The sequence below is a fragment of the Acomys minous genome (genome assembly GCF_964271855.1).
Source record: "Acomys minous genome assembly, chromosome: 3".
In the NCBI taxonomy this organism is placed as follows: Eukaryota; Metazoa; Chordata; class Mammalia; order Rodentia; family Muridae; genus Acomys; species Acomys minous.
Window position 1 is genome coordinate 130,630,127 of NC_140485.1, and position 21,629 is coordinate 130,651,755.

Below are 21,629 nucleotides of genomic sequence, written 5' to 3' on the forward strand. Positions count from 1 at the left end.
ATATGGGCTGGCTTTGAACTCATCTGGTAGCCCAGACAAGCCATGGAAATTGAGATCCTTCTGCCTTATTCAGCTTTTGAGGTAGCTAACAGGCTCAATTCTGCTTTCCCTGTCTCCACCGGGTGGGTGGGTGTTAATTACCGGGTACTGTATCCAACAGTTCAGCTGTGAAAACCTCGAACGATAATTTTGGAGGCTGTGGAGGTATTTAGTGTGGTGCTGCCTTTGCTTTAGATCTGTTGTCATAGTAAAATCCTTAGTATGGCTTCACCCCACTCAGCTGTTGGAGGCTTCCGGCAAATCCAAGTCCCCATCTTGTGTTTTGGCGGGTAGTTAACATTTTATTTATTTATTTTAAATATTTATCATGTTTATAGTATTCTGCCTGCATGCGTGCCTGCACTCCGGAAGAAGGCACCAGATCTCATTATAGATGATTGTGAGCCACCATAGAACTCAGGACCTTTGGAAGAACAGCCTGTGCTCTTAATCTCTGATCTATCTCTCCATCTCTTGAGCCCCCACCCCTCACACCCCATAGTTAACATTTTAAGAGACATGCAACTCAATAGATCATGTCTGGCTGATTGGAACCATTTTAAAAAAATTTTTTTTTTCTGAGACTTGGCTTCTTTGTTGTAGCCTTGGCTGTCCTGGACTTACTTTATAGACCAGGTTGGCCTCGAACTTACAGAGATCTGCCTGCCTCTGGCTCCCAGTGCTGGGATTAAAGGTATGCGCCACCACTGCCCGGTTTAAAGGAGAAAAAAAACCCTAAACTACGGAGCTGGAGTTGCTTCTTGGGAAGGAGGCTCACGCCCCTGCTTCAAGCCAGGGTGGAAGTGTGAAAGATCCTTGGGAAAACAGCAGGGCTGTGAGTGGAGGCAGAGCAAAGGCTGCAGGTCCCCAACCACAGACCTCCAGCATGGAGCCAAGGCTGCGAGGGCACCAGCATTACCAATTTAGCAGTAATTATATGAAATTATCTTGTTAACATTTTCAACCTTTAAGCAGAATAACTACTTTTGGAATACACTTTCTGTATCAGCACAATTTTTTAGATGTTAGAAAACTATCACTAAGCTGAAGAGTTAAATTATAATTCTAGAATGTGTGTTCATAAGTGGTGACGTGAAACATTTTGTGTGAGTGTGAAATAAATTTGGTTCATTTAAGCAGGCGCTGACAAGCTGGAGTATCTTGGTATGTGATATGGCTAGTTTTCAAGGCAAGAAGGCAACATTTGTCATCCTTTGAAATACCTGAACCCTATGCTGCCTTGTGTGCACAGCAACCCACCTTAATCCTGTTTGTTGGCTATATAGGGTTTTGTTTCTTTGTACATATTTTTTAATGTTGTCCTTGAATATATTATGGGTGCCTGGTGCCTCCAGAGGTCAAAACAAGATGCCAAATCCCCTGGAACTGGAGTTTCAGATGGCTGTGAGCCACCATGTGAGTGCTGGGAACTGAACCTGGGTCCTCTGCAAGAGTAGCACGTGCTTTTTTCTTTTTGCTTTATTTTTGTTCTTCCAGACAAGGTTTCTCTGTGTAGCACTGGCTGTCCTGGGACTTTGCTCTGCATACTAGAGTCTGACCTTGAACTCAGATATCCACCTGCCCGCCTCTGCCTCGGAGATTAAAGACACATGCCACCACTGCTTGGCTGCGTAGCAAGTGGTCTTAACTGCTGAGCTGTCTCAAGCCCCTAGCCATGCAGTTTTAATTCACACACTTCTGCTTGTATTCTACATTGTTATTTATTTGTAGAAATGTTAAGTTAAATGAAGGCATGAGTTGAACAGCACTGGGACCCTCCCTCCAATGATCTTTCCCCATCAGAGTCTAATAGTGTTGAGGAAAGAGCCAACCAGCAAGCCAAAACTGGACACTGATGTTCACAACAGTTTATTGTTCCCTTGCAAATACAACGCTTTTCTGATGATAAAATTTTGCATTTTGATAAGATGATAACTAAGTTTTTTCACTTTCATGAAAATAGTTGTCTGGTAACATAAATAGCTTCTGCGTCAGTTCCACAAACAAGACAGGGACCTAAAACATCCAAACTGTTTACAGACAGAGTCCTGCTGGGAAGCAGGCTTGTGATTTCAATTCTGTCTTTGGCAGGATCTGTGCTGAGCCAGGAACTTATTAGAGACTGGTGAACGCTGGCCTGGTTACTTATGCTGTGAGTCAGGAAAGTACTGCTTCTTCCTCCTGTAGAGGACAGAAGGGGAGAGAAGCAGATCTTAAGAGACACCATGTCCAAGGCAACTTGTAATGAAAACTGTTCATTGGGGTTCAAGGTTAGAGGCCATGACTGTCATGGCAGCTGCAGGCCTGGAGCAGTGGCTGAGAATTGTGTCCTGATCCACATGGTGGAGACAGACGCTTGGGAATGGCCTTGGCTTTTGAAACCTCTGAGCCCACCCCTAGTGACACATCCCTTCTGACAAGGCCACACCTCCTAATCCTTCCCAAACAGGTCTACCAACTGCGGACCAACCATTCTCTAACTTTGTATCACTCAACATAAAGCTTCTGATTTAGCATGGTTAAAGCAGGCTGGGGGTGGGGGGGACGGTAAGCACAAGATAATGAAAAGGCTCTGTTACGTCATTTTTTCTTTGAGATGAGGGGGCGGGGTCTCTGTATAGTCATGGCTGTCTTGAACTAACTATGTAGATCAGGGTCGACTCCAACTTTGAGAGATTTGCCTACCTCTGCCTCCAGTTATCCAAAAAATTTTATTACACTTACTTATTTTGTGTGTGCGCGCCCCATGCACAAGCACGCATGGGTGCATGATACCACAGTACACGTGTGGAGGCCAGAAGGCAACTGGTAGGAAATAGTGCTCTCTTCCACCATGTGGGCTCTGGGAATCAAACTCAGTTGTGAGGCTTGGTGGCAGTGCCTTTCCCCACTGAGCCATCTCACTGCCATGTCATCTTTTGGCTAAAAACTTATTCAGTGTTAGCAAAAGCTCAACTAATGAAGGGAAAATATGGATACCAAAATTTGTAGTCTTAAGGAACAGAAATTTAGTTGTTCCCAATCTTTCTGTTTAATATTCTAATGGAAACTCTCAGAGAGGTGCCATAAACAACCAAAAATGAGGGAAAAGAACCCAAGAGGTGCACAGAAATATGAGTTCCTCACTTGGGAGGCAGAAGATCTCTGTGGGTTCAATGCCAGCCTAAATTGCAAATTCTAGGACTACATAGAGAACCTGTATCAAAAAACCAACCAAATAAAAGAAACAAGTTCCTAGTTCATGTGAATGAACTTATAGGGGCCCAAAAGAGGGTTCAGCTGTGAAACACAGTGTTCTTACAGAGGGGCTGGGCTCAGTTTACAGCATCCACGACAGATGCCCACGAACACTAGAGCTGCAGCTCCAGAAGGTCTGATGCTGGCTTCTGGCTTCAGCTGCCAGCTACGCTCAGATACACATACACGGATATGAATGTTTATAAATAGCACATAATTAAAAATAAAAGGAATCTTTCCTTTTGCTCCTCGTTGGTTATTGCCTGTCTGTTTACCTGTGTGCCATGTGTGTGCCTGGTGCATGGGGACCAGAAGGGGGCACTGGGTCCTCCAGAACTAGAATGACAGGTGGGTGTTAGCCTCCATGTTGCTGGTGGGAACTGAAACACCATCCTCTGGGAGAGCAGCCAGTGCTTTTAAGTGCTGGACCATCTCTGCATCCCTTCCTTTTTGGGGGGGCGGGGGCAGGTTCTCACGTAGCCCAGGCTGGTCTTACACTGATTATCCTGCCTCCACCTCTCAGATCCTAGGATCTGAGGCCTATCTTGACCTTTTCTTTATCCCTCTGGCTTGCTTACCCTTACACAGAAATTTTATGTATTTTGCCCAATTATTTCCTGTCTTATTCCACTGTGGTCAGTACTCTTAACCACTGAGAATATTCGAGCTAGAGAGATGGCCTCTGTGGGCACTGCATATGGTACATATACATACATGTAGGTAAAACACCCATACACATAAAAGTGCATCTCAAAAAGACTCAGGAGGCAGAGGCAGGCAGATCTATGAGTTTGAGGCCACGCCTGGTCTACTTACCAAGATCCTGACTCAACTTGACATTTAAAAGACCTGAAACAAAGATTTAGCAAACAGAAACCTTTACCTTGATGAAAGAGAGAAGACTTTTCAGGTCCATTTGTGGAGGCATCCCAGTGCCAGAGAGATCCATCTTCAGAACAGGTAAACAGATGATCTGGGTTGGATGGGTGGAAGTGAACTTCCCACACTAGGACACAGAGGGAGTCAATTTAATAGTCCATAAACGATAAACAATGTAACAGGTATCTTCTGGTCCACTCCACAAGTAGTGGCTTTTTTCTATCTGCACATTATAGTCACCAAAAGTTTATATTCTCTCATCTCTTTACTTTTGAAGCCTTTGATTTTCAACTAACTTAAAGTTTATAGGTTCCCCAGCTCATTTGCACAGGAATAAGCTGCTCAATTTTTATCTATTAGTGTGATCCCAGCAGCTGGGATACAGGGTGACCTTGATCCTAACCCTCCTGCCTGTCTCCTAGCTGCTGAGGTCACACGTACCTGGCTGAACATTTCCTCAGCAGGGTCAAGTTGCAGTACTGGCTAAATGTTGGTTGTCTTGTATTTCTTCTAGTCAAGCAAAGGCCAGAAGAGGGCATCAGATCCCCTGGGACTGGAGTTATTATTAACAGTTGTGAGCCACCATGTAGGTGTTGGGAAGAGCAGCCAGTGTTCTTCACCCACTGAGCCATCTTTCTAGCCCCCTGATTTTTGTTTTGTTTTGCTTTTTTGAATAATGGAACGATGAAAAAGAGTCCCTTTCACAAAAAGCAAATATCAAGCAGAAGGATCAGTTGGAGTTTGGGATCTAGGTCAGGGGCAGAACACTTCTTGAGGCCCTGTCTCAGCCCCCAGTGATGGGGGCCAGGACTGTGTTTTATTGGTGACTATGCCTGTAAGCTCAGCACCGGGGCAGCGGAAGCAGGAGGATTGGAGTGAGGTGAGATCCGGCTTGGGCTACACAGGAAGTTCCAGGATCAGTTGGGTTACAATGTGAAAGCCTATGGCAAAACTCAACAAGATTAATTCATGAACAAATCAGCAAAGATGAAGCGATAAGTTTATACATAACAATCAGTAACCTGACAACAGGTAGTATAACGGTTTAGCCCACTGGTTCTAGTTCTAAAAAAAATACTAAGAAAATCAGCTCAGTAAGATGAGCCCGCAGTAATAGTTCCTGCAGTTGTAGATAAGATGAAACATTAAAGAGCTCACACACAGGAAAGGATTATCTAGCTTATACTTTTCAGATAATAAAAGCTGTGATGTGAACCGGTCCCTACTAGCATTACATGCTTAGGAATAACTCATCCAACAGAAACTTCCTGCGCCTCCACAACACTTACTTTCAGCCTCGTGAGCCTTGAGTAAAGACACAGGCATGGTGCCCTGTCTAACGTCCCAAATACTCAACATTCCATCCTGGCCACCAGTTGCTACAACATGCTGCTGGTTGGGATGTCTGTCAACACAGTGGAGTGGCACTCGGTCACCAGTCCTTTTAAAGAAGACAAGACAGTATCAAAGGTGTGGAAAAGGACAATTATCATTACCTACTAAACATTTCATTCTACTAACTAAGTGACAAAATTATGCAGATGGAGATACTAAACCTTAGTGATGCCAAAAAGTTTTTAATTAAATATATTTATGAATAATAAAGTTTTAGAATTAAAGGCTACAATTACTCATTGTTCAATTTGTTAACACAGGAAGCAAAATTACATAATGGAAAGATGTATAAGAAAGATTTCCATGAAAAAGTATGTGTCAAGCTGGAGAGCTGGCTGAGCAGTTACAGGCATTACTCTAGAGTTCACTGCCCCACGTCAGGGCCTCACAATCACCTCTAACTCCAGCTCCAGGAGCAGTCCATAAGCCTGTCCTGTGGGTACCTGCAATCACATGCACACAGCCAAGCCACACCCACACATACAATTTAACTAGAAAGAACTAAAAATAAAAATATGTATCAATTACAGCAGCCATTCTGTATGTTTTTAATTAGTTCATATAATTTTCTTTCCAGTCTGATACTACATTCTAGTCGCTTAAGAAAGCAGCAAAGATTACACATCTAGAAAGGGTGATTTCTGGTCTGAAAAAATATCCCTGAATTGTATTTTATCCACAATCACATCTATAGTGTATTTTACCCACTATTGATACAATCATTTGATAAACAGAAACAATATATACTTCAAAGGCATAAAGGCTCTGAATCAATACAACAAAAACTTGCTAAATATTGCAGAATCAACTCCATTATGTTATCCTTACTTTTCAATTTAATCATGGATCAGTGTCTCCGAAATGCATTAAAAGACAAAGCTAAAAAATAAACTGATGAGAGATGGCTCTGCAGTTCTGAGCACTGGCTGCTCTTCCAGAGGATCTGGGTTCAATCCCAGCACCCAGCTCACAACTATCCCAAGGGACCTCTGGGGACACTGCATGCATGTGGTAGACAGATATGCAAGCAGGCAAGACACCTATACACATAAAATAACTCATTAAACATAACTTTGTATCTCGCTACTGAAATGACCAACCAAAACTTACAGTGATAATATTTGACAGGGTTCACTTCCTTGTTGTCTGAAATCCCATATTTTTAACTGTCCAATTGAGTTTACTGTTACAATCTCAGGAGTTCGAAGGAAGGTTACAGCATGGAGTGTACTGCTGTCTGCATTATCTACAGGTTGAAAAAGGGTAGTGCATGTTAGCAGGCGCCTTTGAGACACATTCCCCTGCTGGCTGAACTATTACAAATCCAGTCTTTAATGACTCAGCATGGAGAACCGTGTAGTCAAATGCATGTCTAGACCCTCCTCCACCCTGGTAGAATGCGTCACTCACGGGGCAACTGTTCACTAAATGTAGGGCTGATTTGCCATTTTGTTTTTCTATTTCCTCTTAAGACTGCTGTACTGAATCACTCTTTCTCACAGAACTTTCTTGTCCTGGGTTAGAACCCAGTGGCAGGTACAAAGCTTGCTCTGCCTTGTGCTGCCGGACACTCACAGCAGACGTTATCCTCACCTTCGGCAGCAGCATCCTCACTGACGTCCTTCATGACTGTTGCTACGTGGTCTTTAGGGAAAGCTTTGAGCCAGGATCTCACTATGTTGTTCAGCATCCCCCTGCCTCATCCTCTAGAGTGCTTACATTAAGGAGTGTGCCCAGTACCTGGCTTTTATAGTGGTTCTTTTCTTGGATGTGCTGAAGTATTTAGACTTGAGGCACAAGATAGATAGTTCCAAACTTAAACTTGCGCCACTTGTGTACACTGCCAGCAGGCAGTAGCCCTTAGCAACTAAGCACGTGCTGTAACTGTGAAATTAAACAAAGAATGTAAGAACTGGTGCCCGGGTGCAGTCCCTGGAGATTTTGATCCAAGGGGTCTATGGTGGGGGACCTAGAACCTCCTCAGGCAAGTCTTACTGAAGCACAATCAAGACCCATCTCCTGGAACATCGGCTAGACACCCCTGGAGTCTGTCGTTCTTCTCAAAGACTTTCAAGAGCAATTTGCTTGCCAGATAAAAAGCTCTAACTTCTGTTGCTATGGATTCAATACTCTCTGCAATCGGATCCCAATTTACCTCTCAGCCTTCACCTTTCATCACTCCAATAACAAATATCTAATGTCAGGTCACTGTATACTTTGTAATTTGCCGTCTAGTTTTACTGTCTCCATGATCCCCCTATTTTCTAGTATGTCGTATTCTGGTATTATTTATGGTGTAGAATCTAGAATATACTGTCACTTGCTCCCTAATCTGATAATTCCTTCTTGCTAATATAAACACCACCATCTTTCTGCACTGTTATAAATCATTTATACTGGCCTTACCCACACGAAGTCTGTATTTTCACACCCTTCAAACATCTAAGAGCATGTTTATTTAGTTCAATCCCTATGTAATGGATAGAAGAAACAGCATTTTCTCACCTATAGTTCTTACAGCCTCCTTGTGATCAACTCTGAAGAGATTTATTCGACCATCCTCTCCAACTGTAACAATTTCTGGGTTGTCACACACAATCCCTGTACATGGCGCACTGCTATAGGAAGGACCGCCGGGGCCTGCATGGTAGTGAGCTGCAGGCCACTGCTGACTGACTGACAGGGTCTAGGCATCAGAAATGAGCACACTGTTAATAGGGACAAAGTTCTAATGGATGAGCCCCTCTTTTAGTTTTTTTGAGGCAGGACTTAAAAGTGTTTGGGATTATAGGACATGTGTTTCCTGTCTTTCCAGAAGAACAAACAAGTCTCCCTTCTCCTTTGTGTTTACAGATGATGTTTAGAAACTATTTCCATTAAATTTCTGTACATTCTGAATCAGACTCACATTTATCTCAAACTAATGATTTCTGTCACCAAGTATCCGAATGTTCAAACATTCGTTAAAGTTTTATGAGAATAAAATCACATGTAAGGTACTAACCTCTGCATGATACAAATAAGAAAACTAATTAAAGATGAGCATGGTGGCACACACCTTGATCCCAGCACTCAGGAAGCAAAGGCAGGTGGATCTCTGAGTTTAAGGCCAGCGTGGTCTACATAGGGAGTTCAGACCAGCTAGATCTCCATAGTGAGATCCTGTCTCAAAAATAAAAACCGTATGCACGCGCGTGTGTGTAGAGGCCTGCCCAGGCCAGTTAGATGCCCTAGAAGTGGAGCTGCAGGCTGTTGTGAACCGCCAGATCTGAGTGCTGGGATGGGACCAGGGTTCTCTCCAAAAGCACAACACACTCTTATCTGCGGAGCCACTTCTCCAGCCCCAACAGAAAGGTCTTTAGGTGGCTTCTCCCGCTCTTTGTGCTATTTAGCTAGAGGCCGGGCATGCACACTCACTTGCTTGTTGCTTTCTCCCTTCATCCCTGCAAAAGACTATTAGACAAGCTCACCAAAAAAAACAAAACAAAAAAAAACAAAAAAAACAACCCTATTGGAAAGTTACCACCAGCAGATGACTCTGGTGAGCTAACTAACACAGTTTGTATATTAATGTATATATTTAATATATATTATATTAAAAGACGTCTGATTTCCATAGAAGCAAACATAAGCAAGACTGTAGTAATATGGGGTGGGGGTGGGAGTAAAGCTTAGTGCAAGGATGCACGCTCACCACGTCTGAGATTCTCAGCAACCCCTAAAACCTGGACAGTATCTTCTCCTCCTTCAGTAAGGCTGCGCTGCGCTGCCCAGGCTGGTCTGGAGCTACTGTGACCAAACAACCCTTTGCTCTCAGCCTCTGGAAATGTGGGTGCTTCAGGAGTGTGCCCTCTTCATGTTTAAACACTATTAAGCAATCTTCTGTAAGCCTCCTCAGAAATAAATTAAAATACAAGTTTACTTTCCCAACAGAAGTTCTTTACCTGGTTATTTGGATGGTGAAGGAAAACGGTTACACAGCCTGTTGACGAAGCAGCTACAATTCTTTCCTGGTCAAAAAACTAAACAAAAATTCAGCATATTATTATAGATTTGGAAATATTAACAGGGAAAAAATTCCATTGGTTCAACTTGACTAATAGCAAACCCTGTAAGGATTTAAAGAAACAGATAGCTTATAAGCACTAAGCAAATTAAATGTGTTAACATCTGAAAGTAAAAACTTTTATATAAATTAGGAGTATTTTCATTAAGGATAAAATTTGACTCCAGATTTTTTATTTTGGGCCGCAATATAAAAGTTTGGAAATAAGTTATGTCTAAGTATAGCTCCCCCCCCCCCTTTTTTTTTTTTTTTAAGACAGAGTTTCTCTGTGTAGCCTTGCTTGTCCTAGACTCACTCTGTGGACCAGGCTGGCCTCAAACTCAGAGATCTGCCTGCCTCTGCCTCCCAAGTACTAGGATTAAAGGAGTGCACCACCACCACCCAGCTTCATACAGATTATTTTTTGGATGTGTGTGTGTGTGTGTGTGTGTGTGTATGTGTGTGTGATATGTCTCTGTTGCCCAAACTCATCTTGAGCTCCTATTGCCTTAACTTCCTAAGAAGCTGGGAACTACAAGCATCTATCACCCGTCCAGCTTTGAAAACGTATACTGACTTACATTTTGATAAACATTTTAAAATGGTAACACTAATTTCTACTAAGTTGTTAAAGGAATCATATAAAAGCAATCCTGCCCAATGTTTACTATATATGTTCAAAAGCTAACAGTCCCATCTATCTGTCTAACCGGCGCAGTAGTGAACAGGACTTGAGGGCAGGAGTGCACTCACTCAATGGCAGACAGCATTTCCCTAGCACACGCAAGGTCCTGAGATTACCCTTATACCAACACACAATGATAAACCTGACTCACAGACATGCAATGCAAATTAGTATACCTGTGTAAAACTCACCACACGCTTGGCACGTAGGTGGGCAAATGTTACTGTCACTTAAGATAGGTCTCATTATGCAGCCCAGACTGGCCTTGAGATCACTCCTGCCTCTACCTCCCTTCGACTAGAATTAGAGGCTTGCACCACATGGCCGGCGTGGGCAATTAATTGGAAAACTGATTTATCTGAATTCCCTTTCTCCCCCACTTCTGTTACTAAGTGCTGCCATGGCAAATTATAACTCATGGCGTCCTGTAAACCAGGGGCGGGAGCATACAAACTATAGGGTGATACATCACCTCTAAATGTAGTTTCAAATTTCCAAAGTTAGCTTTGGGGAGCAACTCAGACTTACCTGTAAATCCATGACATCACCATGATGTCTGATATCGCAGAGTAATTGATGGTCTCCTTCAAACCCTCCGTCAGAATCTAAGTTTCCAAAATCTCCAATAGACCACAGTGAAACGGAATTTTCCTGCAAAGCAGAAAGTTTTATCTTGAGGTCACGACAACGTCAACTCTAGGAAAAGTAAAATACAGAATGCCTTTCGGGCGACCTTGCTTCGACAGCATCTCTGACAAAGAGATTGTTAGAGCTGAAAAGATCAGAGATATGGCCCGGTTCGGACGAAATGACCACAGACTTGGTGAGGGTTTAAAATTGGATCGGAGGCGCAGATACACCGCCAGGGCTCTCAGGTAGCGGGCAGCAGCCGAGCAGGAGACAGGCTGACTTGCCAAAGCTGCTTTCGCGCGCGGGCGCTGGGGGCGTGGAGCAGAGCAGCCGGGGCCCGCGCGGGACGGGTACCTCATTGTCCCAGGAGCCCGTAGCGAAGGTCTCTGCGGTCTGCAGGCTCCCGGTAGGCACCGGCCGCCAGCGGGTTTTGCTAATTTTCTGAGACACAAACTTAGCATAAATTTCCTCCATGCTGAAATCAGCAAGGTTCAGCCAAAGCACAGTGCGCGCTTCTCAGGCCCGCCCCTTCCTGCGCAGTTCTGATTGGATGAGAACTCACGAAGCCGACGGTGGCTGCAGAAAGCCAATTCTCCGCAGGAGGACGTGCCTGCCCCTAGACTATAGGAGCCTGTGTTGCTTACCCTTGGAGGCAGCTCTGCTGAACAAAGATCTGGCACCTAAACCCTTGGGCAATAAGGGGGTCTCCTAACGCCAACTCAGTCTAGGAACCCTGACAATATATTTATGCAACAGCCGTATAATGCCAGAAGTTTTCTTTTAAAAAATTATTTTGTTCTTTTTGAAAAATGTATTATAAACCAGGCGTGGTGGCGCGTGCTTTTAATTCCAGCACTTACGAGACAGAGGCAGGTGGATCTTTTGAGTTCGAAACCAGCCTGGTCTACAAGCAAGTCCAGGACAACAAACCCTGTCTTGAAAAAAACAAAACAAAAAACCCTTTATTATAAAAATGTTGCAAATAAAAAAATCATCACGCACTGAAATTAACCTGACACAAAGACGATACAATCCAATGAACTTTATACATAAAACGCAGACATTCGGAAGCTGTGGGGCTTCATAGTGGATTTTATACTTTTTCTATCTAATACATACTTTATTTTATTGTTGAATGTTTTTATTGTATTATCTATGGCCAAAACCAAAAAAAATCATGACATTCAGAACTAGAAAAACAATTGTGTTGGTTAGGGGATACGATCTTTTTAGATCAAGATAAAGGAGTTAATAGAGATGCGTTAGGATAGATATTGAATTTCATTCAGAAATTTAGATCCAACGAGACAGGAAAGATGTTTACTTCAAATTTGACAAATACAAATAGCCAAATCACTATGAATGTAACATTTATAGAACTCATGATTGTCACATGGTTCTCCCTGCTGTATGTAGTTTGTTTTATGCATGTGCAATAAATGTATATTTTAAAAAAGCATTTCATCTAAAGTAAAATGTAAATAAATACGTTTGAAGAGCCTCAAAAACAAAAGAAAAACAATTGCATTTTATTCTTTTTCTCATTGTAAAATTTTACTTTATGTGTATGGATATTTTGTTTGCATGTACATTATGTGTGTACTGCACATGTTCATGCCTGGTAGTAAAAGGCCAAAAGAGGGAGTTGGCGGTCCTAGGACTTGAGTTTCATAAGGTTTGGAGCTGCCATGTGCGCGCTGGGAAATGAACTCAGATCCTCTGGAAGAGCAACATGTGGTTTTAACTGCTGATCCACCTCTCCAGCCCTTAAAACAACTTTTATTTTTATTATTTTTAACTATTCCTATGTACATATCTGCATGTGCATATGCGCAGATGAGGGCATGTGCCTAAGGGGACTCTGGATGTCCCGGAGCCGGAGTCACAGGCCGGTGTGAGCTATACCCGTGTGGTGCCGAGCAGCCCACCCCAGCCTTTAAAAGAACAGTAAGTACTTGTAACTGCTGAGCCATCTCTCTGGCACTGTCAGAGAAAAATCTAAGAGTTAAAAAAAAAAAAAAGCTTTTAACTTGCAGGAGAAAATATCCTGTACCAGCCCTAAGCACTTAGTTGTACTTCATCGCACATAGAAAATGTTTTTTAAATCCTTAGGGCTGGATTGCTCAATCACTAATAGTACTTGTTGGTCTTCCAGAGGACCTGAGTTCAGTTCCCAGCACCTACATAGTGGCTCACAACCATCCATTGGTATATATAAAGTACACATACATATATATCCACAAAAGTATGGCTGGTTAGGGTGGCGCACACCTTTAATCTCAGCACTCAGGAAACAGAAGCAGACAGATCTCTGTTAGTTCAAAGCCAGCCTGGTCTACATGGTGAGTTCCAGAACAGCCAGCGCTACATAGTGAGACCCTGTCTCAAAAACAAAACAAAACAAAACCACATACACATAAACCTTAAAAAATGTTTAATCTCTCAGCTAGGACTGAATGTGTAGTTCAGGAGTCCAAGTCCTGCGTCAGATTCCCAACAACAGGGAAAATCATCTTTAAACTGTCCAGGAAGAATCTTATATTTTGGTAGTGAGGCTAGCCTTTAGCGGCCGAGCCATCTCTCCAGCCCACCCTGGAATACTTTAACTATGGTACTAACTTAGTATCTTACTCTTCTCTTCTCATTCAAGGTTGACACACACTGCAAGAGTCTGGATTAGAATTTGGAACTCTAGTTTTACTTTTAAAAAAGATTTATGTGTATGAATGTTTGCCTGTGTGTGTGTGTGTGTGTGTGTGTGTGTGTGTGTGTGTGTGTGTACCACATGCTTACCTGATGCTCAAGGAAGTCATAGGATGGCATAGGATCGCCCTGGAGCTGGAGTTACAAAAAGGCTGTCAGCCACTATGTGGGTGCTGGGACTCGAACCTAGGTTCCTCTGGAAGAGCAACCAGTGCTCCCTCTAGGCCCCGTTCGTTTATACATGTAATTAACAATGAGTTTGCTGAGGACAGTGTCAGCAGGTCATGAATCCCAGTTCTATGTTGCTTCTGGGATGCTGGTAACACCTGCAACATCCTCCCACTCCTCACTACTTCTCCTAGTCCTGTGCACCCACTCTTCAAGGACCAATACCTTTATGGGCCTTTTTTGGATAACTCCAGTCTATGTCGCTGTAACTAAACCCAGCATGTCTGTGTAGACCACTAATGGCATTTATAATTCCCCTTCTGTTGTTTGTTGTTGGTGGTGCTGGGGATGGAACCTACCACACCCCCAGCCCACTGGCATCCTTCTAATCATAGATTTCCATGACCAGGATGTAAATCTTGTATGAGAGGAAGGACTTATTGGTATTTCTATTCTCCTTTATACTATAGGAGCTCAAGACTGTGTTGGCTCTTTCTTTTTCTTTTTCCTTTCTTTGAGTACCCTTGGCTGTCCTGGACTTGCTTTGTAGACCAGGCTGGCCTCCAACTCACAGAGATCTGCCCGATTCTACCTTCCTAGTGTTGAGATTACAGCTGTGGGCCATTAAGCACAGCTGGCCATTTCTTTAAAGGGAATCACGATGTGAGCGTTATCAGATTGTAAAGAGCTTGAGTTTTTTTTTTTTCCATTGTTTTTCAGCGAGAAGAGTGTTATCCAACCTTGCCATTTCTGCCCCCGTACAAGATGCCATTACTGAAATGGTGGGTTTTGTAAATGGATAGGAAACAAATGGATTAGTCTAAAACCCATTGCTTGATTCTTTTTTGTTGTTTTGTTTTTCAGAGACAGTGTTTCTCTGTGTAGCCTTGGCTGTCCTGGACTTGCTTTTGTAGACCAGGCTGGCCTCGAACTCAGAGATCCACCTGCCTCTGCCTCCGGAGTGCTGGGATTAAAGGTGTGTGTGCCACCACGTCCAGCCATTGCTTGATTCCCCCACCCCACGCCCAAATGGAGTTTCTCCGTGTAACAGCTCTAGCTGTTCTGGAACTCTCTCTCTCTAGGTTTTTGTTGTTTATTTTGTTTTGGTTTTTGGAGACAGGGTTTCTCTGTGTAGCCTTGACTGTCCTGGACCCGCTTTGTAGACCAGGCTGGCCTCGAACTCACAGCGATTCACCTGCCTCTGCCTCCCAAGTGCTGGGATTAAAGTGTGTGCCACCACCACCTGGCTGCTTGATTCTTAACGTTGAAGAACACTAACATTTATAGTTACAGGAGCCATGAAAATACATGATGGACACTTCGGATCAGAAGCAGGTTGTTTAGGGTTGCATTTGATGAATAATTGTAATTTGGAAATTGCTCCTGCCGTCATAGCTCAGCACAGGTGTCTTAACTTTGTTTCCTTCCTGAAAGTTTACTGGAGTGATGGCTCAGACCTGGTTAGCACACTTTGGATGCGGAAGAGGTGTCTCCTATCAACTTAAAAAAAAAACTGGTGCCCAGTCTAAGGTTTAGAGTTGTAACTCACACTTGCACAGGAAGAATAACACTTTCACCATAGGGTATTTTGTAACCAATCATAGCTCTCGCTACTCTTGTTCTCAACCAACAAAGCACCCGCACCCCCAAGCCTGTCACAGCATTCTTCTACCTTGAATTTGCACTTTCAGAGCTGAAAACAAACCAGAGTTGCAAAGTCTCTGCTTCACCAGCACTGTGCTTGTCACAGAGGCTGGAGGGCTCCTTGCTGGAGAAGGCCTTTGCCCTTTGGCTCTGTTAAAATGATGATTCTGGCCCCATCACAGAAGCCTTGAGTCTATTAGCCTAAATGTTAGTGCACCGGGTTGGGTGAGGCAAGACGGAGGTAGCACACTATCTAGCAATCTGGACAGCCATAGGAGCAGAAGAGTCGCTCGCAACAGCTGACGGAGCGGCGACTGCGGAGCCCGAGGCGGCGGAGGCACACGTCGGACCCGCATCCCGCCTCCGCGCTCGGGTCAACCGAAGCTGCGGCCAGGAGCGAGTCCCACCGCGCAGGGTACCACCCCGCCGGCCTCAGGACGGAGCTAGACGCAGGTTTCGGCAAGGGGCAGCTAGCGGTGCTGACTCGACCGACCTCGCGGCTGTTACCGGACACCCGCTACCCCGCGACTCCAGGCCTCCCCCGCCCCCTCCGGCTCCGCCCGGCCACACCCCGGGCTGCGCGGCGTCACAAAGCGCATGCGTGCCGCGGGGGATGCCGGGAGCGCGCAGTGGCGGCAGCGACAGCAGTAACAGCGGCCGCTCGAGCGGGGACACCAGCGGGGCGGTGACCGTGTGGGAGGTGGTCTCACTCTTGGGAAAACTGTTGGGGACCGTGGCCGCGCTGAAGGTGGTTCTGTACCTGCTCCGGGTGTGCTTCGCGATGGCCTGGAAATCCGGCGGCGCCAGCCACTCGGAGCTAATCCACAACCTCCGCAGTAAGTGCCACCCCCGCCCGGCGTGGGCCACGGAGCAGGGCCGGGCCTGGACTCCGTCCCCACCCCCCCACCCCCCCTTCACCCCCGACCGTCCGGAACGTTCGGTCTGCACCCCTGCGCCTGCTGGAGGGCGTCGCTGCGCGGTTGCACCGGGAGCCCGGGACGGCGTTCATTTACGGTCTCCTCCCCCGGGACCTGTCACTCGGCGAAGTGGACGGGAAGGGCCGAGAAGCCCAAAGGGGGGTTGCTGCGGGTGGGACAGGGGTAGTTGCCGCCTCGCGGGCTGCGGGGACGGGGTGCGGCGAGGCTGTTGCTGGAGTCTGCAGTCCGACCGGCGAGGGGCGTGACTTCGGGGTGGGGAAGTGCGGATTGTGTTCCCGGTGACAGGGCTGGTACCGAAGGGACATCACCCTCGGCCTTCGGGTTCTCTCCCTCTCTCTCTCTCGCTGTCCTCGGCGGATTCCCTGCGAGCTTTCTCTCTTCTGCCTCCCCCGCCCTCTGTTTTTTCCTTTGGAGGGAGATGCTGCTGTCTGATACTGGAGAGGGGAGAGGACGTTCCGAGTATTGCGGTTACGGGCGGATGCTGGGGAGCAGTTTCTCAGGCTGCTGTCCAGAGTATAGGCTCTTCGCGGGGGGCCGAGGGATTGTCTGGTAGGGCATGCCGTTCCTAAGAGACTCTGTTTGGAGCCTTTCGAGGTCCTGAATCCAGTAAACCATTGTGCATATAAATTGTTCTAACTTTTTTCCGAGACTGCCCAATGGCTTTTAACCGTGTATGGAAAGCTTTTCTTTCTTTCTTTCTTTCTTTCTTTCTTTCTTTCTTTGTTTTCTAAAGACTAGCATTCTTTGTAGTCATTGTACTCCTTGCTTTGACGATAGTTTCAGGGTAGAAAGAATGAATGCTGTGTCACTTTCCTTTTTAAATTAAAATGATCTGGTTCAGAGACCAGGAAGGGCTAAATTTCACTCTGGTCAGAAGTCACAGTTCTTTTTGCCACCAGTTTTGCAAAACTAACCGTAGTCTTTTGACAGGTGATGTTTTTAATTTTCTTGTGCTTTTTTTTTTTTTTAAGTTTTTCATGTATTTTTCTTACCTCTCAACTCTATTTGTAATCATCTGGAGGGCTAGAACCATGTAAAAAATCTGAATTTTCCCAACGAGTCAATATTCATTCTTCCCCCTCCCCCCCCAGGAATGCTGTTTCAGTGTCCATTATGTGTAAGGAACAAAAAGGTGAATGAGTGAAATAAATAAAACTGTTTGGTACTTAGTAAATTCACTATGGCACTTTAAAAAATCATAGTTAAATAGAAATGAGATATTTAGTGTTTTGAAATGAAAGGCAATGAAGTGTGTTTAGACGGCAAAATGTTATCAGCCATTGTCAACACTCACTTGGAGAAGTGTGGCTGCTAGGAAGTGGGCCTTTAAATGGTGAGGCAGGAGTGTAAAGGGGTATGTTCCTGTGGCTTACACATGAGCTGAGTATTAGAAATGCTCTAGAAAGTTTGTTAACATGAGCTAAGTGCTTCCCTTTGCCGTGTAAAGCATTCTGAACATAAACTGTGACTAACTAATTTCTCCTTAGGAGGTTAGCACAGTAGACGCTTGGTTGTGGTAGACATTTGTGATCTGTCAGGCTTTTGCGGTCAAATTTGTGGTAACCCAAGACGAGATCTTTTCTGAGTGGTTTTATAATCTCTTTACTGTATTGTGTTCTTAGCTGAAATTTCTAAGGAGACAAGAAGTATTTACCATGCAGGATGTTGACATGGTAGATATTTAGTTTTGTACTAAATACGCTATTGATTAATAAGGGGAAATTAGACAATTCAAGTTATTTAGCTTTCTTTAAAAAGCACTGGAACACTTTAGAACTTCAAACTTGAGAGAATTCTAACTAAACAGCTCATTTGTATTAGTTTATTTTAAAAATGGTACTTATCCATATTGAAATTGCAGTTGGCACACTGTTTGGAAATACTTGCTTCTGTCTCTAATGTTTTTCATTATATTTTTTCTAAATTTTGTTTTTGTGGTGCTTGAATTTAACCCTGGGGTCTCGGACATGCAAGACAAGTGCTCTCCCTTGAGCACCCTGCCGGCCTTCGAAGTTAAGGGCGTTTAATTGAAGTCTTAGAAATATGATCATGCTGATATTGAAGTAAAGGGGTCTGCAAATTGTAAGTGGAGGTCAGAGTTGTAATTTTTTTTTCCACAAAGACTTGCTCATGGTTGCTTAGTTTTAAAACTGTATTTATTGAAAGTGTTTACTTTTCCTTTTGTATTTGAAGGCAGAAGTGCTGTTTGGTTTTATAGTTGATCCATGATTTGAACACTATGAGACCAGGTAATAGATATTTTACCATTCATTGGCTTCTGTGGTGATAACTGTTCTTTGGTAAGTTTAAACAGTTTCTCTACAGCTGGAGCATGCCTTGCCGCCCTGGATCACCCACAGAGCTTATTAAACTAGATGAGGGCAAGAGGTGTGGGGAGAGGCTGGAGACTGTAGCTAACAAAATCCACCTGCCTCTGCCTCCCAAGCGCTGGGATTAAAGGCACGTGCCCCTATGCCCGGCTAGCTAACAAGCTCTTAGGTTGTGCACGTGTAGCTGCCAACCCAGGTACTACATAGACACAGAGAATTGAAAATTACAAAGCTAAATTCTGCCACCATTTCACTTTACATTTTAACATAAAGTTCTAGAAAAATCCTAAAGTCCAGCTGTTTAGAACTCTGTTCATGCCAACTTGGTGCTCAGGGGCACCCGAAGATGGCAGACTTGCTTCTCCTGCAGGTGTTCTTGCCAGGGCGCTGTGGGCTGCCACCTGAGCCCTGGGCTGTTGGGCTGCTGGGAGGGAGCAGCCCGCAGATCGTTCTGTGCCTGTGGATCCCTTTCAGCAGTGCCTTCTTGGCTTTCAGGGCTTCCTTTTTGCTTTGGTTTTATGAGGGACATGAAATTCCTCCTTGGATTTCAGTTTCATCTTTTAACATTTAAAATACTGCACTGGCTACTTTAAAACATCAAGTTCTCTTCCTTCCCCTCTCAATTTATTTTGATTTGTAAAAAGGAAAAAGAAAAACAACCTCCAACCCAGTTCCTTAATGTATGGCTATTTCTGCCTATGCTTCCTTGGCATCCTTGATGCTTCATTTTGCAAATTCAGCGTTTGTAGGATTATCAGTCACCCAATGAATACTTGAATGCTTCCTCTTTATTTATTTGAAAAAGTTTTTAGGGAAGCCGGGTGTGCTGCTGCATGCCTTTAATCTTAGCACTCAGGAGGCAGAGGCAGGAGGATTGCTGTGAGTTTGAGGCCAGCCTGGTCTACAAAGTGAGTCCAGAACAGCCAAGGCTACAAAGAGAAACCGTGTCTCAAAAAAACAAACAAAAACAAAGTTTTCACACAAGATCTCCTTATATTGCCCAAGCTAGCCATGAATCTTTGGGCTCAGTCCTTCTCCTTCAGCCTCTTGAGTAATTGGCCTGTAGGCACTTGGCACTGCACCCAGTTTGGGGGGTACCTTCGATGCCCCCCACGTCACAAGGCATAGAGGGAGAGCAAAACAAACACCTTTTCTTCTACACTGAGCAGCTAAGTAAAGTAAATAGAACCTCGCAGGATGACCATTGTCAAAGCATTAGTTTGTGGTTGCAGGAGAGAAAGCCTCACTAAGTCATTCTCTGAGCAAAGATTTGGTGGAGGGCGAGAGCAGCCCTCAGGGTAGAGCTGAGGTATGAGCAGCTCAGACGGAGGACCTGCAAGTGCTGGGTTTGGATATGAGGTTTGGGAAAAAGACCAGGGACAAGTAAGGTATATGACACCAAAGTTTTAAACGTGGCAGCTGGGATGTTTGGCCATTTTCTGAGTTGGAAATAAGTGAGTGAACAGCCAATTTTGGTTTGTTTTTTTCAGGGAGAGGAGGAGATCAGGAATTTATTTGGAAAGAAAGAACAGATTTGATATACTATGGCATACCCAAGTAGAGGCTTTTATTGATATTTGAATATATAAGATTATGATAATTCATAGTTACTGGGTCCTAAAAACATGTTGTTTCTGGTTTGGTTTTGTTTTGGTTTTTGGTGTTTTGAAAGCTTCTCAGGTAGCCTCAACTGTTCTCAAACTTGCTTTGTAATTGAGACTGAGCTCAGCTTGCCACCCTCCTGACTGGGGATTGAATCTAGGGCCTCATGCATGCTGAGTGAGTGCACTCGCCACTGGGCTGTATCCCAAGACTCCTGCCCTCTTTTTAGAGTTAGGTCTTATGAACACACTATATTCCAGGATGGCCTCAAACGTAAGATGTTTGCAAATGAGCACTAGGTTTACAGGTGTGTAGCGCCATGCCTGGCCCTAATGTTACCTTTGCAAACACAGTGGATTTCTGATCCATTCACAGCACCCATGCTTGCTTAGTAGTGTAGCGAGTGCATATAACACTTTGTCTCCACAGCCCTTTACTCCTTACATGCACAGTGGAGAACCATAACCAGCTCATAAGAGCCTGAGAAAGGGCAACTATTTTAGTGTGTGCGTGTGTGTAGGTCAGAGGACAACTTTAAGAGTCAGTTCTGGCCTCCCTCCTCCTCCTTTGCATAGGTCCCAACTATCCAACTCAGGTTGTCCGACAGTAAGCACTTTACTCACTGAGTCATCTCACGTTAGCGTTATTGGCAGAAATTAGTAACTCATGGTATGTACATAGAACAATATTTAGCTTTTTTCTTTTTATCATAATTCCATTAAAATTTTGTACATATACATATGGGTTATTATGCACACATACAATAAACTACCTACAGCAAGAAGAACCATAAAACAGTCAGGAATTATATAAGTGTTAGATGCATAGTGTTTTGGCTATTTATATTTGGTAGCCTTGAAGAAAACATTTCCGTATCATGGTGTGTCTAAAATTCTGAATGTAAATCAATATCTATCTTATCTCATCATTATCAACTTAAAACATCTATCTAGACCTAAAAACATCTTAACCCATAAACATCTAAGCTTAATTGTAAAAGTAAACTATCTGTTCTTCAACCTCATCAGAGACTTGAGAAGGAATAAAATTGATTACCTGAGTATACTGGGAGTGCAGGTTAGCAGCTTCCAAAATGAGAAGATGACAGAGACAGTTTGCTGCCTGAACAGTCACCCAAAACTTTCTATAACATTGGAGCATCATCTTCAGCCTTCTGGCCCAGTTTATCTGGCAGAAATATTTGTGAGGCAGGAACTATTGAGGACTCGTTATTGAGGACTTGCTTACCCTGTCTTAGCAGAGTTTGGCCATCCTCTCTGCCTGAATCCAAGCTTGCCCAATATTTAACTTTTCATTATTTAAAATTATAGTAT

General features: G+C 44.1%; 2 protein-coding genes across 4 annotated transcripts in view; one reads left to right on the plus strand and one right to left on the minus strand.

Annotated features, from left to right (window-relative positions):
- Positions 1–1,885: 1,885 nt before the first annotated feature.
- On the minus strand, positions 1,886–11,452 carry NUP43 (nucleoporin 43). The gene is made up of 8 exons (XM_084777997.1): positions 11,265–11,452; positions 10,809–10,931; positions 9,495–9,572; positions 8,056–8,236; positions 6,661–6,796; positions 5,445–5,596; positions 4,160–4,282; positions 1,886–2,220 (listed from the first exon to the last, which is right to left on the minus strand). The coding sequence occupies exons 1-8, from the start codon at positions 11,382–11,384 to the stop codon at positions 1,991–1,993; spliced, it is 1,143 nt and encodes a 380-aa protein (XP_084634123.1). The 5' UTR covers positions 11,385–11,452; the 3' UTR covers positions 1,886–1,990.
- Positions 11,453–15,745: 4,293 nt separating this feature from the next.
- PCMT1 (protein-L-isoaspartate (D-aspartate) O-methyltransferase) overlaps positions 15,746–21,629 on the plus strand; it is a 35,867-nt gene continuing 29,983 nt past the window's right edge. For 2 of the 3 annotated variants that reach the window (XM_084778000.1, XM_084777999.1), the window contains exon 1: positions 15,750–16,261. In XM_084778000.1, the coding sequence (XP_084634126.1) occupies positions 16,039–16,261 (223 nt within the window). In that variant the 5' untranslated portion in view covers positions 15,750–16,038. Of the gene's footprint in view, positions 16,262–21,629 lie in introns of all 3 variants that reach the window. The other variant, XR_014778413.1, reaches the window with a different exon arrangement.